The 20,269-nt window shown below is 32.7% G+C and overlaps 2 protein-coding genes across 6 annotated transcripts; one reads left to right on the plus strand and one right to left on the minus strand.

Annotated features, from left to right (window-relative positions):
- Positions 1-764: 764 nt before the first annotated feature.
- On the minus strand, positions 765-3,706 carry LOC142556143 (beta-farnesene synthase-like). The gene is made up of 6 exons (XM_075667428.1): positions 3,604-3,706; positions 3,106-3,481; positions 2,607-2,825; positions 2,064-2,202; positions 1,512-1,754; positions 765-1,363 (listed from the first exon to the last, which is right to left on the minus strand). The coding sequence occupies exons 1-6, from the start codon at positions 3,677-3,679 to the stop codon at positions 1,064-1,066; spliced, it is 1,353 nt and encodes a 450-aa protein (XP_075523543.1). The 5' UTR covers positions 3,680-3,706; the 3' UTR covers positions 765-1,063.
- A 9,254-nt stretch (positions 3,707-12,960) lies between these two features.
- On the plus strand, positions 12,961-19,930 carry LOC142556144 (diacylglycerol kinase 1-like). Of its 5 annotated transcripts, none has more exons than XM_075667430.1 (9): positions 12,961-13,294; positions 13,918-14,081; positions 14,217-15,414; positions 16,132-16,498; positions 17,249-17,325; positions 18,387-18,506; positions 18,723-18,887; positions 19,184-19,321; positions 19,547-19,930. In XM_075667430.1, exons 2-9 carry the CDS (start codon positions 14,047-14,049, stop codon positions 19,694-19,696), a joined length of 2,250 nt encoding a protein of 749 aa, XP_075523545.1. In that variant the 5' UTR covers positions 12,961-13,294; positions 13,918-14,046; the 3' UTR covers positions 19,697-19,930. The 5 variants fall into 5 exon arrangements, with proteins under 5 accessions (XP_075523545.1, XP_075523544.1, XP_075523549.1 ...); XM_075667429.1 differs by having other exon boundaries at positions 12,961-13,204; XM_075667434.1 differs by having other exon boundaries at positions 12,961-13,204; positions 14,241-15,414.
- Positions 19,931-20,269: the final 339 nt, after the last annotated feature.

The following is a 20,269-nucleotide window of genomic DNA, read 5'->3' on the forward strand; positions in this document are numbered from 1 at the left end:
AATTTGCTTTGCTTATTTCTCATTTTGAAATAGTGGAGTACTTCGTCAAAAGTCATTTTTAGAGCATTGGTTTCTACTAATGCAAAATCTCTCAGTCTAATGAATTAGTTTTGTGTGACAGCTCTCTTATCCATCCAATCCATGAAACAATATTAATTTTTATACAAAAAATTTTAATTTTCACTTTTGTTATGGATCTGGTAGGCTCGTTTCAAGAATATAAATTCATGAGACTCTCTCACACGAAACTTATTGTTATTCATGCAGCCTACAACTCTCTTATATATCGACTAAAAACTTGTCTTCGACCACTATGGCTAGATGGTATTTTATTCTCTCAAATAGCACACAAATTTTTAAAAGTATTCTCATTATAAAATAGTAAAGTTATTTATTTTTAGAAGAAACTATAGTAAACTTATTTTTGGTTCAATTTTCTCGTTCTCTCTCAAGAAACTAAATTTTTTTTCAATATTTAAACGAGTAAAAATATACAAAAAAGAAAGTAATGTCGCCTCATGCATGCATATCGATCAGGCATTTACAAAGCTCTTTGAGTACGATCGATTATCTTTTACCGCTTCTGATTATTAGTTTTTGCAACTTTCCGCGAGAGAATTCATTTGAATAATTACTTTGGGAAAAGATATTTGATCACAGGTTGAGTTAGGACTTAAGAACATGCATGTTATTATGAAGCATATATAAATTGAAAGGGCAAAAAGCGAATTCGTTTATTACTTGCGTATGTAGATTACGAAACGGAAACAAACTTCAGTATATTCTAGCACAATTATAAGTTCAACAGCTCCAAAAGATCGATCCAAGCACGTGTGCGTGCTTTCACTCTCAAACATATACTTCAATACCTCCAACTATAATCGAATCGAAATCGAAACGTCGGACTCGGACAAGATAGTAATGTACTAAATATAAATATTAGTTGCACACAGAGTAACTCAAGATGACGTGTCATGGAAGACAAGAGTCCCAACGAACATAATTTAATGATGATACGTACGCTGCATGACGACATATTCGATATTTTATCGGAACCGAGAAATTATATGATTATGGGATCCAAAAATACAGCAAGAATGAGTGGCTTGAGTGATTTTTCTGGAAATGTATACCCATCTTGTTCCTTCTTATAAGTGGCCATCACTGCTCGGCAATAATTGAGGATTGGTTTGAGAGCGTGCCTTGGAACGGACACTGTTTCGACCCATTCCTTATTCACAGTCATCCACGAATCTTCTGCAAGTTCAACGAACTTATGCAGAGTTTCTTCTTTTGGCACACCATATTGTTTCATATAGCAATCCACTGCAGTTTGGCTCTCGCCATTAATCTTGTACTCGCGCTACAAAGTGAAGATCAAGGGTAAATATATAAGAGTAACTTGTCATTTTTATGCTAGCTATGTACCATTGAAAAATGATGATGTGTCTAGCACCACGTCATCGACTGTATAAAAGATCATAATAAAGTGTGTATACATACGTACGTACATCATATGAAGCTTGATCGTTCCAGTATCGACCCATATGAGCTGAGGCAACGCCAATTTTTGGTTTACTCATCAACCATTCGAAGTCTTTCGCTGTAGCTGGGCCGTTCAAGAAGGATGAAGTTGCAAGTATAGACAACAAGCTGGTGACAATCCCAACAGAAAGAACATCTTCAAATGCTGGTAAACGTTTTCTCCTATACCAATTGGCTTCCGTATGATAAGCCATACACACTTGTTTCACCTACGAGGTCAAAATGCTTTCGATGTTAGAAATTAATTAATGATGTATATATGCATCGACATGCAATCACAAACCCTTAAGCTAATTTTTTTGTTACTCCTTTATAATACAACAGTACTTCAGATGATCCTGCATAAGTCTAAGTCAAATTAGGAATGTTGGGCACGCACAGCTTCAAAATTAATTAGTTAAAATATTTTTCCACCAATTAAGGATTAGGTAGACATTTTTCTCAATTAGAATATTTTTTTTATTTTATGTGAACTAAGATATATATCAAATAAATTGTAAATTAATTAAAGTACATACCGTTTCTTTATTATAAGAACCCGCATAATATTTTCCTTGCTTTGATGCTTCGTTGTCGAAATCCTCGTAGATTCTTGAAACAAACTGATAGATTTCTTTGAAGTAATTGGGCAGACGATCAATTTCATTAATCCTTCCACTGCAGAAAACATAAGAATCTAGTTATTTCTAATATAATGCTTTGTTTAATTACAATCAGTCTTTCCTTCTTTTTTTTTTTTTTTGAACTTTTGACATTTCCTCTCACATTCAAAAACCATCAGACACGACACATTAACCTCGACATCTTCTTCTCTTCAAATTAAACCCTCAAGTTTAGAAATAACTGAAACTCCAAACAATTGTCAACCTTTTGCGCATTCAAACACTTGAATTCTTTATTTTTTTTTTAAAAGAGAGTTGAATTCTTTATCCAATGTCATAAACAATTGACTTTATGTTATATACACTCCATTTTATGTATAAAATCAATCCACTAAATAGAGTGTATATGTATACAAATGTGCGTGTGTTTATGTTATTATATATACAACCCTTACGTACCTTTGTAATATTTGGGTAAATATCTCTAGGTCTTCAAGTGGAGCATAAGTATCATATGTGTCATCTAACATCGTCGTCAACAATACGGATTTAGCAACAGCTGATCGAGCAGAGGAGTACTGAGGTTCATAATCCATGGCCACACCCCAAAAATAAGACTCAACTACACGGTCCTTCATATAAGGAACTTTCGAAAGAATGTCCAAATCCTTCCACCACCTGCATAGTAAAAGTTTTAAGGTTTTACACCTTTCATTGCGTAACAATTCTTATGCATTTCTTAGCTCGCTCATAAGTACAAAAGATTAAATTGTCGGATTAGATGGTCGTATTTAAGTTAAGAACTCGTAGCGTGCGATTCCATTTATACTTGTGTTTGTTTTTAGGTCTCTGCTTTTTTAATATCCAACAGTTGTACATGAAAAGAAACATGCATTCGCATGTCAAACAAAATTTATTCTAACAATAAAATATTTAAAATATGTAATAGTTTACGTACGTTATGAGATGAGATAGCTCTGTCTGATACAAATTCTGCAGATATCTGAAATTTAATTTGGCCAGCCTAACAAGTAGTTTGTCGTTTGATTCCTCCTTTTCATATATTGGAATGTAATATCGCGCCACTACTATGGGAACTCCGCAATGAATGGATTTCTCCAAGGTTTGTGAAACTCTCTCTCTCACGGAAAAATCAGCTTGCGATGTAAGAATATTGTTCAGATGACAAGTTGTGAAAACAACTGCCTCTTCTAACACATTCTCCCCTTGAATTCTCACATCCGTCGCTTCATAAAAGCTTAACAAACCCTTTATGTCACTTTCCAAAGAAGTCAAGAATTTATTGTCCGCGTCCTTGAACTTGTCGAAAACACCTGAGATGCATTAACTTATCTTCTGTCAAAAAATTTCTATAACGCAAATACTTTTACTGTGAGTTAAATGACATGGCTTGATGATTAATATAGGTGGAAGAGATATTAGATAAAGAGTATACCACAAGGAATGTTGTGTCCATGTTGCCTAAACAACCGAAACAACAGTGCTGTATTGAACATGTCATAGTTCTCCATTGCTTTAAATTTTGAACCAGAAGATTCATGGAAGCAAATTATATTACTTCATATCAAACTTGATTCCTAAAAAAAAAAATTTATATCCAAGATGCTACGAGTAATGTCATATGCACTGCTAAGGATCCACCAACTTTAGGTATCGACGTTCCTCGTCACAATAATGTTGTTTATAGATCAAATTATTTATTTTTAGGTCCCAAAGGATTTCATTCACATGAGTGGAGTCCCACTCCTGTGATATATTTAAAAGTTTAGATATATTTAATTAAGACTTTTACATATTCTATAGAAGTCTAGTGATGTTCAAGATAAATTTTCATAGACTTTTAAAAAGTCAAATATTATTCAAATTGATTTTTAAAAACTTTATAAAACTCTAGATGTATTCAAATTTTCAATAGATTTCTAATAATTAATTTCATGAAATTCATTAACATACAAACATAAAAGCTTATGAAACAACTATAAATTGTCAAAAATTGTTTTTTTTCAACCAAAGATTTGGATGTATTTTTAAAAATTATAACACATACACAAACTCTTTTTTTCCTCTCTCTGACCTCTCATTATCTCTCTTTTATCTATCTCTATAATTCTATCTAATTTTCAAAATGTATTTCTATATACAATTTCTATGAATAAAATATATCTATAAATCATGTGATTAAATCCATATATCACGACACGATAGGAATTCTATGAATAACAGTAAACACGTATCAGAATCCATTGATTGATCTAGCATCAGAGTTATGGATCGTACAAGGCAACAGAGAATCGACCACCTTATTCTTGCCTTTGATGAGAGAAGAAGAGAGATCTAGAATATGTGCGTCGTATATATTATGTGTTTTTTATGTGTCTTGCGACCATAACCTTATATAACCTTAGCAGTCTTCAACCTATCATAGAAGACCTAATTGGGCCGAGTTTCTACACATAAGGTGGACCATACAAATTTATTTAATACTTTGGAAACCCATAATTAAATAGATCACTTTATTGAGTTATTTATTAGATAACTTGTTCATGTACAATTAATTAAATTATGTGAGCCCACGAAATAATTCCAACACATTTTCTTTACTTCTTCCCTTAACTCAGCAATAGATTCATCAAACTTCACTTATACCTCTGAAATACATCTCCAATATGATGAGTATTCATATATACTAGTGTACCGACGCACGCGTTGCGTACTTGTATAATATTTTTTATAATTCATTTGATTTATATTTAAATGAGGATCAAAATATAATTATAAGAAATAGCGATGAACTACACTGTAATTTTGATATATAGATTAAAAAATAAATTGAAAAATAAAAGAATAAAAAAATGAGGATCAAAATATAATTATAAGAAATAGCGAGGGAGTACACTGTAATTTTGATATATAAATTAAAAAATAAATTGAAAAATAAAAGAATAAAAAAAATGACCTCAGTGAGAATTGAACCTATGACCTAAACCCCAAGAAACAATGATTCTATCTGCTGAACTACATATAACTTACATTAAAACTTTAACATTTTATTAATACATATAATTATTAAAACAGACCATGACACCAAAGTTAGTTACTCTAAGGGTCTCAAACTTAATAAAATAGTATAGATTAGTAAATATGCACATGCGTTGCATGTGTTATTATTATTTTTAATTTGATCAAATAATACTAAACAATTAACACGAAATTATTTTCAATTTAGAAGAGTTGTTCGATTTAAAAGAGAATTTGTTTTTAGATTTTTTCTATGTAAAATATGGAGTGACTTGAAGATGTTTTAAGTAGGGTAAGAGGGGTAATTATGGAACTAAATATTTTGTTATCCTCTAAAGTAGTTACTATAATGGTATTACACTTAATAATATACTAGTAAATTTGCATACGCGATGCGTGTGTGTACAATCTTTTTATCATTAGCGATTGATTAAAGTGAAATTTGACAAATTATGGAGGGACTAAATTGATATTTGAATTGTTGAAAATAAAAAAAAATAAAAGTGTGTGTTGAGATTAAAACAAAAAACAAAAGTATAATATTAGTATCATATAAAGGTAAAATTGGAAGAAAAATTTGGTGTCCCCTAGGTAGTTACTATCATATCTTCACACTTAATAAAATAGAATATATATATATATATATATATATATACTTCCAAATACAATGAAGTATTAGAACCCATATATAGTTTATTATTATTATTATTATTTTGTTTGAAACGATATAGTTTATTATTAGACTTGCACAAAACTAGTACACATGTACATATCGTTGGTAAATCGATAGACAACAAAGGAAAAAAGCAAAATCACCCCGGTGTCTTTATTTTTAGACATGAACATATCACCCCACGAGCTGGGGAAACTTAGCTTAGCTGGGGAAACTTAGCTTAGCTTGGCAAATCTCATTCTTGGAATTGAAAACTTGGGAAGCCATTTCGATCTTCGCTATAATCAAGTATATTGTATTGAGTTGTAATAGTAGCAAATTATCAAAGAAACTAGCACTGATATTTACAGGCGGACAACTTCAAGACCAAATTGATATTGGAGTAATTTCACTAGTAGACGCAAAAAACAAAGATTAAATGGATCTGGATTCATTTTAAGGCAATCTTTCACTATTGATGCTGAATTATTATATTCAAGACCAAATTCTAATTGATTGATTCAATCATTTAACCATACCGAAATCCTGCATATTAAATCTCAACATACTTATCATATTGATTTATCTCATTATCTAGAAAGACAAAATCATAATTAAATATTTAAAATCATATAAACAAGAAAAAATTAATCTTAGGAAATAAATTTAATACGAAAATTATATTTTCTTTCAGAGTCTACAATCGCTACTCTTTCATATGAACTAAGTAAACCCCGGCTAGCGCATAAATTGCTGATTTTTTTTATTTTTATTTTAAAAAAACCTAATGATCATGGGCCCGTGAATGAATTCGTGGCGCAACACATATTTCACATGGTAATTTGAAATCCTCCTCTATTGTTTATAGATCAAATTATTTATTTTTAGATTTATTAATGAGGGGTGGAGGTTTCCGAAGAATACAAAAAACCTCTATTTTTGTTTTCAAAATTTTGCCAGCATCATCAACCTTCGACTTTTGTTATTTTAATATTTTTCTCATTACTATTATCAGACAAAAAACACGTTTTTTTTATAAACATGTCTTTTTACAACATTTGTCTTAATATTTTTCTCATTACTATTATCAGACAAAAAACACGTTTTTTATAAACATGTCTTTTTACAACATTTGTCTTTATCTTCCGCCACGGGCCCACGTGTTATCCAAAAGAGTAAAGTATACGGCTGAAAGTAAAATAAATATTAAGGCTAAATTGATTAATGATTTTTAATGAATTTGTAAATTTAAAAAATTTAGATGTATTTAATTAAAATTTTACATATTTTATAGAAGTTTATGGATGTTTAAAATAAACTTTCATTGAATTTAAAAAAGTCAAATGATACTCAAATCAACTTTTAAAAACTTTATAAAAATCCAGATGTAATCAAATTTTCAATAAATTTTAAACAATTTAATGAAATTCATTCACATTAAAAACAATAAAGCTTATGATATAACTATAAATTGTCAAAAATTGTTTTTTTTTTTTTCAATCCAAAGATTTGGATGTATTTTTAAAACTTATAACTCATATACACACTCTTTTTTCCTTATCTATCTCTATATTTCTATCTAATTTTCAAAATGTATCTATATACATTTTTTTTCCTTTCCAGATTTTTCATTTTTTGAGTGATTGTTTATTTTATAATTTTTTTTATTTTAATATCATAGAAAAATTTGAATTCTAAATTGATCTTATGATTTTTAATTTATGATTTATACAAATGAATGTAATATTCAATAATAATAAAAGATAATATAAAAAACAATGTCTTATTTATTAATAGTTGAATGGCCCTCTCAACAAACATGATAAAAAATAAAATAAAAATTAAGATTTTAAGTTATAATTTATAAAGAACTTTTATGATATAATTGATAAAAATAATTTGTTTAAAAATTACATTTTTTTATTTTATGACTTCGACAATGTTTAAAATTATAATTATGAATTTTTTAATAAAACTATATGACAGTATATATAAGAAAATTATAAGATTTTATTGGTTCATATAATTAAAACTAATAGTAATTTTTTATGAAATAAAATTAAATTTTTTATTAACTTTTTGACCGTCATATTTTAATAAAAAAATTATATCCACACAATCATAAATACATATATAAAACTAAATATGTTATCTATGTCAATTAATTATTAGTTCGAATAAATTAATAAAATAGATAAAGTTATAATTAGATACGAAACCTATATAATTCTATATAAAAAAAAGGTTTACGATATTATAAAAATCTTGCAAAAAAGTTTATGGAAATAAACAAAAATTTGTTTCTAAAATGGAGATTTTCTAAAATTCAATAAAAATTTATCGAATCCACAAAAGTTTATAATTTAAAAAAATCATTAAAATTCTGAATTGAATACACTTCACTAATTATTTTCGAAAATTATTGATGACTAATTTATTTGTGGAAATTATTGGTCCCTCTCGACACAGAATAATTCACAGCGTATGCAACATTTTGCTAACATTTTTTTCAACAAAAAATAATATTTGAAATTACTAATTGTCAAAATTTATTATGGCTAAGGGAAATGAACGTTATTATTTTATGATTGATTTTGAGGTCGTTTTGCTTTATTTTCTTATTTAACTTTTTTTTGCTTAGATGATAGATGAATTTTAATTTGTAATATAGACTTCAATATTTTTGCCATATGTATCTTATGTCACGCCCGGAGACCGAGCCGTGTCACCATTCGTCATTATTTAACAATCAAACAATCGTAAAACAACAAGCTTTGTATTACTATATACAATAAAACCAGTATTTTCATAAATAAAACATTGTTTTTACAATACAAAATCATAATAATGTGCTGAAACGATTACAATTTGACATAATTAAAACATATGTGTGATCTTGAACTTGATCTTTATCATCGGCTCCAAAGTATTTCCTGTTCTTCTTCGTCTAATTATTATTCGCTCTTATCTATGGAGGGAGTGTAAGATATTAGTATTTTGTGAAATAATCATTAAGTGAGAGATCGATCGAGTACATACAACAAATAATATGAAATATTCGAAACATAAACATATTCTAATAGAGAACAAAACATATCATAATAATACAGTGAACATTTTTTATAACAAAAACAGAATGTAACAAACATATATGAATAAGAATCACTTAAATTGCATCTAAGTTTTTTTATTTACTGATATCAATATCTTATTTTTAGCCCCCAAGTAGCGAGGTTGTGATACATTTATAATCCCATCGTGTAAAGCCATATCTTATCAAAATTCGAAAATCTTTGCTGATAGCAATCCCTCATTTTTAATAGGCGAGACCATATAAAAGACTTAATTCTATCGTATAGGGGAAACATCTTATCATAGTTCGGAAATATTTTCTCATATCAAGTCAAATAATCACAATGACTGAAACATAAAACTTAAACATGACACAAACAAAGGAATTGTGATCTTGAAATGAAAGAAACATACTCTTGAAACGAAAAAATACATACTATTAAGTCGATCGAAAGCAGCATACTAGATCGAATTTTTGAAACATATCATAGAACGAACGGAATTTTATGTTCATTTGATCTTTTAAAACAATAGTCTACTTTAAGAAAACAAGTGTGCAAAATATATATTAGAATAAATATATTTATTGAAATTATTCCAAAATATTGAGCTACCTTGGATTGAGTATTATCATGAACAATATTAAAACTACCTTCAGAACATCAGCTCATGAAGTAAGAATCATTTCATTGTTATTCATAATGAACTCACGAAAAATACTGCTAAGCAACAACTAGTATAGAAAATATTACATGTATGATAAACAATTGATGATACAGTCAATATTAATAAACAAAAAATATATAATATGCATAACATATTTAAAAATATATTCTTAAAGTTTGTAATTTAATAATAATCAATTCAATAGATGCATGAGACCGATGTGAATGCACGAATTTTTCAAATAATTACATATTACAAAATCTGAGCACAATTCCATAAAGTCGCAGTGTAAAATCTAAGCAAAACATATTAAAAAGATCTTTTTCAAAATTGAGGGGGGCTGCGCACATCTTGCACTAAAAATTTGGGGGACGCAGTCGCCCACTCTTTGCCTCAGTCACTGCGTATCACTATGGAGCCACATATTTCATTATAGGAGACCATAAATTAGGCTTCATGTTGCTCTCCTACTCTACCGGTCCACCGTCTACCACTGAATTTTGGTGTCAGTAAATATTAATTAAGATGAAAATAACTTTTAATGTAAGGCCCATGGGCCTATTCCTTTTGAGTCCTACAATCACAACTCTCATGATAGCTCATAAGATATGTATGGAGAGTTTTGTGAGTAAGTGTCGCATGACATATCACGAAGGTGGTGATTGTAAGACTCAAAAAGAATAGGCTCACAAGCCTTAAATTTTTGTCCAATTGATATCAGGTTTCTTAAATCCAAGTACTTATGGCCTGAACGATGTCTTGGATTCGAAACCTGGGTAGGCACGTACTCCACAGTCAGGTGTGGAAAATTCTTTAAGTAAATGTCGCATGAGCTATCATGAGACCTGTGATTGCAGGACCCAAAAAGGATAACCCCATGGGCCTTACATTTTTGTCCATTAATTTATTATACTTTAGGTTTTGGTTAAAAAAATTGTTTAAACTTTGATTTCGATACATTAACTTTTGATTTTTTATTCTTTTTTTATAGGAGTATCGACGTGATACCCGAAACAGTTGTTAGCAATTGAGTCAAAAATAGCTGAAAATTAAAAGTTAATTGTAACGTCCCGAAAATTTGAAGGTCTACGTGAACCACATACATGCAAATTATCAAATTTCTTATGTATTTTTATTAAATTGTTTTGATGCATTAAATGCATGTTTATTACATAAAAATGTGTTTTAATTCATGAGTTATTAAAGTTTCATGCATCAGAGTTTTAAGTTGCATTTTGCGCTCGAACGGTAACAGAACCCGGGGATAATCATGAAATTTTTTTTATTGAATAATTAATTTTAATTATTTAATATGAGGTGTTTTTAAGTGTATTTTTCAAAGAATGGGCTTTGATGGGTATTTTTACTTGTAGTGACATATTTTTAACCAATACACAAAATATAGCGAATCGGGGGACTTTTCGAGGGTTCAGACAATATTTTCTAAAACGTACCTATACGAAATATTTTTTCGGTGTGTTATTGGGCTTGTTGGGTTTGTTTTAATGCTTAACGAGCTCAAAACCCTTTTAACCATTTTTAATATTTAATTAGGATTCATTTATGCATGTAATTTTTATTTAAATTCTACCTAAGTAACCCTAAACCTAGTATCACCCTAGCAGCCGCCCCTCCCCTCCATCAGCAGCTTGCTTCGAAAAGAAAACCAGCAGCAAGTCTCGAGTTCTTCAAGGATTTTCAAAAAAAGCTTCTTCCCTGCTTCTTCGGTGCTAGACCTACGCGCCTACCTTCGAGTTTTTGAGCACGAAACATTAAGGCACGCCTTGTATCACTCTTTTTCTCGTCATTCATGCTATGTATGCTGATATATATGTATATGCATGATAAATCCTTTGATTTATCATGTGGTGCCATTTTTGCCAATGTTTGACACGAATCATGTACTTTATGGTTTATTACTCACGTTTTTGTGATTTACGTGCAAGGGTGCTGCCGTCTTGGGTAGCTAAGAAGCTGATAATCTCGAGAAGGAAGAGGGTTAAGGGCTGGAGTCGAAGCTTGGGCGGTTTAGGTGATAATGTATGGGGGCTGATCGGTGCTAGTGGTTGTTTGGGTTTGGTATGGCTAGTTCTTGGGTTGGTGGTGCGTCAGCTGTGCAAGTACCATCCCCTGTCTTGGACCAGACCCTGGTGGGTCTGAGCCATCACGAACATGGCTGAAATTAGCATGGAGACTGATCTTGCACGGGGTGTAGAGGTTGGCTCGGTGGGGAGTTTTCTTTGGTGACTAGTAGGGGGTGTTCATTAAACGGTTTACACCGAAAAAACCGACCAGACCATAAATTTCGGTTTTTTTGGTTTGGTTTAAACGGTTTGAAGTCCATGTATATGTAGTTAAGCAGAATCTTTGATTATTCTCCCTTGAAAAGTTCTTAAGCTTTTGCTTTTTTCATAAAAAAGTTCAATGCAGTCCCTCGTCAATGTTGTACGAGATGGAATTCAAAATTGAGGTTGTGACACACTTATAAAGTACCTAAATCCCTCCATCTCAACAAAACTAAAAGGTAGCTCATCTACAATTATCATTTTAGCTAAAGCTTTCCTACATTATTTTTGATCAAATCTCCAAATACTCATTGAAACATCACCCTTATGATCTTTTGAAGCTTGTTGAAACCTATTTTAGCTTGGTTAGTTTCAACATTGTGGGGATTTTGTTTACATTTTCTCAAATGAGCGCTCAAAGTTGATGTGTCATTATAGCTTGTATTAGCTGCATAATTAGAACTACAGTAATTACACCTTGCTCTAGGAGCCCCATCAGAATCATCATATTTCTCAAAATGTTCCCACACAATAGATCTAGCTCTTACCACTTTCCATTTTTTTTCCCGCATCACTAGTAATTGTAGATGCAGAAGGAGGTGCATTAGCATTTGAACCTTCACTATCATCAAGTTTACCACCTTCTTCGGCCATCTATTAAGATATTAATATAAAAAATTTATAAGAAAGATATAAGAAACCTTTAATTTTGAGAGGTAGAATAATTAATGAGAGTAAATAGGGGAAAAAAACAATTTAGAGCAGAACGATTTACTAATTTAGAGCAGAACAAATTAGGGCATGTGATCACTAATATTAGGACATAACAATTTAGAGCAGAACAATTGAGATTGGAGTGGAAGGTGAAAAATTTAGAAGAAGAGGCAATGCGGTGAAATTGTAAACATAATGAAATTACTTATATTAATTATTTTTATTATTTATTATATTTTAAATGGTCGGTTCAGTTTTAAATTTTCGAAAATAGATAACCGAACCGAAAAACCGAAAATACAAAAATTCAAAACCATAATCTATCGAAAAACCGTTTAAATCGAAAAAAAAAAAACGAAATTGATGGTCCGGTCGGGCCCGGGAAAGCCCCCACTTAACGCCTTTATCTCCCGCCACGTTTCATAAGAAATATTCCAGTCCTCGTCGTTTCTCCCCGGGGGAATCTAGATCGCACGGAATCTCCAAAATAATAACAATCGTAAACATAAATAAACAAATTATTACACCTTTGATCCGAGGCAATATTGCTCAAGGAGATCAAAACCTGCTTTCTAGTTCTATTATTGTTGGGAACATCGCAATTTTTCCTAGGGTTTGTTTGCTCTGCGGTAAAGTGCAAGTTTCGCTGTTCATTTTCGCTGCTTTTTGTTTCTTCCATCACAAAAATTGTTTTTGGTCCGAGTTCCGTTATTTTGATGGTATTAGGCATTCTTCCTTGTTCTTTGCTTTCTTCTATGTGCTTGAACTGATCTCTGTGCCTTCCGTCTGTTGTCTGCTACCAAACTGCGTTATAATTTCCTTTGCCTTGGTGGTTATTTTGATTTACTTGGCTTCGGGTTGTGAGGTTTACTGCAGTATCAGTGGGTGAATTTGAATCAGGGCACCATAAATTTAGTCTAAATTCTTGTGATTGGGATTTCAGGGTTCTTTCATTATCTCATTTTGGCTACTTTGGGTATGAGTGAGATTCACACAATGGATTTTAAACTGTTATACTACTTTAATCGGTGAATGAAACATTCAGACCCTGTTTCTCATTTATTACTATTGATTCTTGCGGCAAATAAATGTTAATTGCTAAACGCGAGCATAAGCATTGGTGATATGTTTTAGTGAGACTTTGAATTTTCGATATGGCTTAGAGGCAGTGTGTGCTTATTCTTGATTATCTAAGTGTGGTAATTCTGATGGTAGCACGCTTTCCTATTTCAATTCGTACCACAAGTTTTTGTCTTTTTATTTCCTTTAGGATTTTATTTCCGCATTTGCCTTGTAACAAGTGCTCCAAGTTAAAGGTGTTTGCACATTTGTGTCCTCACAGATAATGAATTTTGCTACAGTGCGTAAAAGATTGAAGAGTGATCAACAGTCTATTCATCTCCAGAGAAGGTCCCTTGGTAATGTGGTTAAGTAGCTGTATCAAAGAGTGCAAGGGAATTTATTTGATGTCATGTATGAGAAAGAACATGCTGCAGTTTCCAGCAGGTGGTAGGCATATTGTTAATATTGAGACCTAGGACTACAGCGCTAGTTTGCTTATCCCTTGCATCATAAAATTCTAGCATTGCCGCAGAGTTGAGTTTTTTATTATTTACTTGTGAATGGAATGTGACAACGTAGATTTAAAGAAATGGATGACTACAGGGATTCCGAAGTTCTTCTTTCGAGTTGGATTAGCAAAAACTCAGCTGAAATGCCAGAATCTCATCTATTTATCTTATCTTGCATCTTTGCCGGTTTGATCGGAATATTGACCATCTTTTTTGCGGCTTTTCAATGGAGAAGAAATATTAATATTAGTTGGATGAAAGCCATAGCAAGATCAAAGAAAAACCCAAAAGTCAAGAACAAAGTTCCACTGACTGCTCATACATGGAGTTTGGAATCTGTGGCTCGAGGAAAAAGTTTAAACTGCTGTGCATGCTTTAAGTCTGTGCCACCATCTCAGGCTCTTAGCCCTCTAGTGGATTCGGATAGCTCCATTCGTTGTTGTAGCACATGTGGTGCAGCTGCTCATTTGAGCTGCATCTCAAATGTACACAAGGATTGCAAATGTGTATCAATGCTTGGTTTTGACCATGTGATGCATCAGTGGGCTGTGCAATGGACCGAGGTGACAGATCAACCTGACGAGTCTTCTTTTTGTAGCTACTGTGAGGAGCCATGCAGTGGTTCTTTTCTTGGGGGATCCCCAATCTGGTGTTGCATGTGGTGTCAACGTCTATTGCATGTTGACTGCCATGGTAGTATGTTTAACAAAACTGGTGATTTTTGTGACCTGGGTCCTTTCAGAAGACTTATCCTATCGCCTCTGTATGTTAAACAATTGAATCACAGTACTTCTGGTGGATTTCTAAGTTCTATTACGCATGGAGCCAATGAAATCGCATCTTCTGTACGTGCTACCATCAGAAGTCAGAGCAAGAAGCAAAAACATAGAAATGAGATCTCTCCTGTTGTAGGTGATAACAGTAATATGAATGAGCATTCGTCCACACAAAGCACTGCTGAGACCAGTCAAAAGGTTAATGGTTCTCATAGTCTCGAAGAAAACTGTAATGGCAGTATAATTGCAGAGGAAGCGGATCAGCAGCAAAAAGAAGAAGCAAAAAGGGCGGATAAGACTCCAAGTTTTAAGAGAAGTTCATCAATTAATCAGAATGATGAATCTCTTCAGTTAGGAATGAGTCAGAAATATGAACTGATTGATTTACCTCCAGATGCCAGGCCCTTGCTAGTTTTTATAAACAAGAAGAGTGGAGCTCAACGAGGAGATATTCTCAGGCAAAGGCTTAATATTATTTTAAATCCTGTGCAGGTAAGAACTCCTATATTAAATGCTCTGAGTTAAAAAAAAAAAAAAAAACTCCTATATTAAATGCTTCTGATAACTGCTGACATAGTCCTGCAAGCAGTAATAGACGCCGCCTCTGTTTGTTTCTGTGGATACACCGACTAAATGTAAATTTGCATCTTTTTTTTTTTGCACCAAACGTAAATGAATGTGATTAACAACTATAAATGTTGTTTATCTCAATTATATTTTTTTTTGCTCTTAACGATAACCAAAATCAAACGTGTATTCAAATTTTTTCTTTTATGATTGGTGACAAGCATCAAATCCTTGTTTAGTGGAGTGTAGGTTTATTCTATGTTTTAAAACACTAAAAATTTGTGGAGCGATAGTTGTGCATTTTACTATAAATATTGCCAACCATGGATTGTTTTCTGTTTATTCCTTTGGCCACTAATATTAGGTTCATTGATGTTTCCTAAAACAGGATTACATAAAAGCTGAAATTGAGAAAGCTCACGTGTGTCTGTTTTATCTTCGAATGATTATGGGGCATATGTTTGGTGTGTGAGCCTGGAAAAAATTTATGTGCTTTATTCATGTGCACAGAGGTGTATGATCAACATAATTTCTAATTAATGTAAATTGTATTTTATCTCTACCTACTCTCTAGTTTATTAATTTGGCCTCTGTTTTTAATTTGCCTTAAACTGACCTGTCTTTTAAATTGGTTCAACTTAGGTTGTTGAATTAAGCTCAACACAGGGGCCAGAAGCTGGTCTTTATTTATTTAGAAGGGTGCCCCATTTCCGTGTCCTTGTCTGTGGAGGAGATGGTACTGTTGGCTGGGTTTTGAATGCCATAGACAAACAAAATTTTGTTTCTCCTCCACCAATAGCTATTCTTCCTGCTGGAACTGGAAATGATTTGGCTCGAGTACTTTCCTGGGGCGCTGGCCTGGGTTCAGTTGAGAGGCAAGGAGGCCTGTTCACTCTTTTGCATGACATAGAACATGCTGCAGTTACCATTCTGGATCGATGGAGGGTATCAATCTCAAATCAGCAGGGAAAGCCACTCCAATCCCCAAGGTTTATGAATAACTATCTTGGTAGGTTCATATATTCATTTTTTTGCCGCCTTTTGAACAGGGATATGTGTCTCTCCCTGACCATCAAACATATGTTGTGACATTTAACATGTCTTTCAAGTAGCTTATATGCTGTTAGTTTTGTGGCTCTCTACCTGTTCTAACTGCTGGCATGGCGGAGGCTTTGTTTTTAATGACACCAATTCATTGACTATTCTTAAGATCTAATACTTTGTGGCTTCTTTTGTGTTTATGTTGTTTGCTTAGAATGAACATGGCAGTGCCTTAGAAAATTTCAGAATGGTATAAGCATGTAAAATGCACATATCACTTCAGTACTTTTGGCAAGAACAAGCCACATGCATGGACGAGATTATCTTCTCTGGTCTCATTTATTGTAGGAGGAAAAATGTGTATACCTTCGATGAGGGATCTGGAAATTCTTATGTGATATAAAACTACTTCAGTAGTTCAGTTACTATGATAAGACAAGGTCTCATCAGACAGTTCAATTGAAGTTTCAAGGTGTTTGGTGAAGCAGGCTTTATTCTTTCAATTCTACATTCCTAGGGACTCGTTTTAAATATGTTGATATATCAATTACATGTTCTTTTTAGCATCTGCATCCGTTATGAATGGGGTTTTGTTGGTCGATTTATCTTGATCTGCTTAATATCAACAATAATACATTTAGTAGACATCATGCTAAGGTCAATAAATTTTTTATGATAATGAGGAGCAGTATCATTTTGATCCTGGCAATTGTTGTAGGTGTTGGATGCGATGCGAAGGTTGCTCTAGAAATCCACAATTTGAGGGAAGAGAACCCAGAGAAATTCTATAACCAGGTAAATGACGATCTCTGAAGCTGCTTAGGGGCACCTTCTGGAAATCAGATTTTTTTTTTTTTTGCTGAAGTTTTTATGCATATGCATACGTTGTGTGCAAAGTTTGCTTCTATCCTTTTAAAATTATCTGCAACCAATAGCTTTATGAGGACTATTTATGGTCATACATAAATACAGCATCGTTGTACAGCACCAAACCATCGGATTTGTTTTATGTTGATGTGTCTTTTTATTGCTGTGGTTGTTCTCGTGGTTGTTATGGGCTTTAATATTTTTGAAAACAACAGGTTACTTTTTAGTTTTCAAGAAGGTATGAAATATGAATAATATCCAGATAAAGAATCATAATAGGAGTGCATTCAGTTGCTAAACTGTATCCTGTGTGTCACGGGAGTCGCGGGACTATTATGCACCTCAGCTGGTACCAGTTGTGCCTCATGTAATTATTTTTGAGATTCTGTCTGCAATTGATTGAGAAAGTATAAATCCTTTGATGTTAATTTAAATTATTTTCAATAATTAATTTACACCATAGGGGAACAAAGTCGTCTTTTTGTTTGTTTGTTGTTCTATGATGCATAAAATCAACATTGTTTCAATTTATGATCCTGTTCAAATATTTGAATCAAATAATGTAATTCAGACTCCCTGTAGAACTCTCCTTTTCTTCTAAATATTGCTGTGTATTTCTTTTGCTCGTTATGTATTCTAATTAAAACATGGTCAGTTCGTGCAGTGTGAATTACTTTTATTTCCATGTCTTATGAAACATTTGAATGTTCCAATCTTAAAAGTCTGGGAAAACTCTCCATATACTATTATTATTTTTCTTTGAAGAAGAGAAAAATGTTTTGATCTCTGCAAAGAGGCTGATAGATATTGATAGTCAAATTTTTCTGCTCATAAGCTTATGTGCATGAAAACCATTAAGTTTGTTCTATGTGCTGCTGTAATATATTGTAGCTGCTGTTTTGAGTGTTGTCATTTCTTAATATGGTGACTTGTCCTATTGTTTACTTCGTGAAATCTCAGAGCAGAGTGAACTATTAATATTGTTGCAGTTCATGAATAAAGTTCTTTATGCAAGAGAGGGTGCCAAGAGTATCATGGACAGGACATTTGCTGACTTCCCTTGGCAAATAAGGGTGGAGGTTGATGGTGTCGAGGTTGAGGTTCCTGAGGTAGGGGCTATCAACATATTTATAGCAAAGAGTTCTATTATCTCACTGAACCATTTTTTCCTCCAAAGTTCATTCTCAATTTTGTCATTTGTTGTGATTGCAAGGTCGATTGTCTTTTTTGCATGCATTTCTTGATCTTCGTCACATCTTACATACTGATTGTACATGAGTGCAGAGAGTTAATTGAATGTGTGATATTGCTTTAATTCATTTTAGGATGCAGAGGGTGTCCTTGTGGCTAATATTGGAAGCTACATGGGTGGTGTTGACTTGTGGCAGAATGAAGATGAGAGCTACGATAATTTTGATCCTCAGTCTATGCATGACAAAGTGCTTGAGGTTGTAAGCATTTCGGGCACATGGCATCTGGGAAAGCTGCAGGTATATTTGACACTACCTTTATCAGTCCAGGCAATTATCTTACCTGAGAAATTTTCTTTTCCAATTGAACGCCCAGATCAGTTTTGTCTGATGAGTTTTAGAATCTGATCTCAAGAATGTCAAACATCCTTTGAAGCCTTTAGCACCCTCTTGTAATTTGTCTCTACCAGTGTGACAGAATAATAAAGTGCTTCTTTTTTAGAGGATTTTACTGGATGAGCTCTACATGAATCTGAATGTGACGTGCACTCATGAATATTTTATCAGATAAATATGATTTTTATGCGTGTTGACAGGTTGGGCTGTCCCAAGCTCGCAGGCTTGCACAGGGGCAGTCGATTAAGATCCAGCTTTTTGCTGGATTCCCCGTTCAAGTAGATGGAGAACCATGGTTTCAACAACCTTGTACATTAACTATCACGCATCATGGACAGGTATCCCCATTTCTCCATCACCCTCTCTGTTTCTCTCCCTTGACACAAACAACTTTTATATAAGATGAAAAGAGATAAACGAGTCTTATTATGTATTGCCTTAGATTGCTACCTGATACACTCCTGAATACTGAAACCTTATATATTGAATAAGCACGAGGCCAACAACTATTACACCCTCATTGACATAGAATGTTGTGTCTTGCGGTTTTTATTTTCTCCCAGGCCTTCATGCTCAGAAGAGCTGCAGAGGAACCACTCGGTCATGCGGCTGCCATTATTGCTGATGTTCTTGAGAATGCTGAGTCGAATCATGTTATTAACGCATCACAGAAACGGGCACTTCTCCAAGAAATGGCACTGAGGCTGTCCTAAACGGTTTTCTGGGTTTTTTTATATTTGATGAATTCATGGTTTTCTGTCAGTCACCTTTATTTCGTAGGGGATTGGTATCGGCTGTTTCATATGTAATATTTACCAGAAGGAGATGCTTGCTTCCGTGCGAGGTAATGTTGTTTTCCACATCATTTAGGATCTAATGTAATTTTTGGCAACTGCAGAAAAATAGTATCTATTTTTTCTATATAAAAAATGATAACCTTAATTGCATACGGGTGCGAATTAACGTCTCTATGTTGGGTTCAGAGTAGTTGAACTTGAACTAAAACTAAAACTTTTAATCATTCTCATTGGATGTCAAATGTGCCATTTTTATTATTATTTTGTTTATATTTGGATGCGTGGCTTTATCAACTAAGGGATGATTCAATATATTGATCGGAATCTGGATTTGTATTGTAATAATGCTCTTTTTATACTATCTCGTTTGTTTGCGTCATAATAATTTTTTGATGATTCGCAGAGTTGCATATAGCTCAAGGACGTTGATACATATAATGCGTTTACAAAAAATATTTAGAAAAATGACTTTCTTGAAAATAATTGATT

The sequence above is a fragment of the Primulina tabacum genome, chromosome 9 (assembly GCF_025594145.1).
Source record: "Primulina tabacum isolate GXHZ01 chromosome 9, ASM2559414v2, whole genome shotgun sequence".
Lineage (NCBI taxonomy): Eukaryota > Viridiplantae > Streptophyta > Magnoliopsida > Lamiales > Gesneriaceae > Primulina > Primulina tabacum.

Excerpts from the sequence above, each read along its gene's own strand:
- LOC142556143 (XM_075667428.1), bottom strand. The coding sequence starts at position 3,679 with ATGGAGAACTATGACATGTTCAATACAGCACTGTTGTTTCGGTTGTTT. Across the intron at positions 3,482-3,603 it reads TGGACACAACATTCCTTGTG|GTGTTTTCGACAAGTTCAAG; the intron begins GTATACTCTTTA and ends AATGCATCTCAG. Across the intron at positions 2,826-3,105 it reads GAGCTATCTCATCTCATAAC|GTGGTGGAAGGATTTGGACA; the intron begins GTACGTAAACTA and ends TTTACTATGCAG.
- LOC142556144 (XM_075667430.1), top strand. The coding sequence starts at position 14,047 with ATGTATGAGAAAGAACATGCTGCAGTTTCCAGCAG. Across the intron at positions 15,415-16,131 it reads TTATTTTAAATCCTGTGCAG|GTTGTTGAATTAAGCTCAAC; the intron begins GTAAGAACTCCT and ends GGTTCAACTTAG. Across the intron at positions 18,507-18,722 it reads TCGAGGTTGAGGTTCCTGAG|GATGCAGAGGGTGTCCTTGT; the intron begins GTAGGGGCTATC and ends AATTCATTTTAG.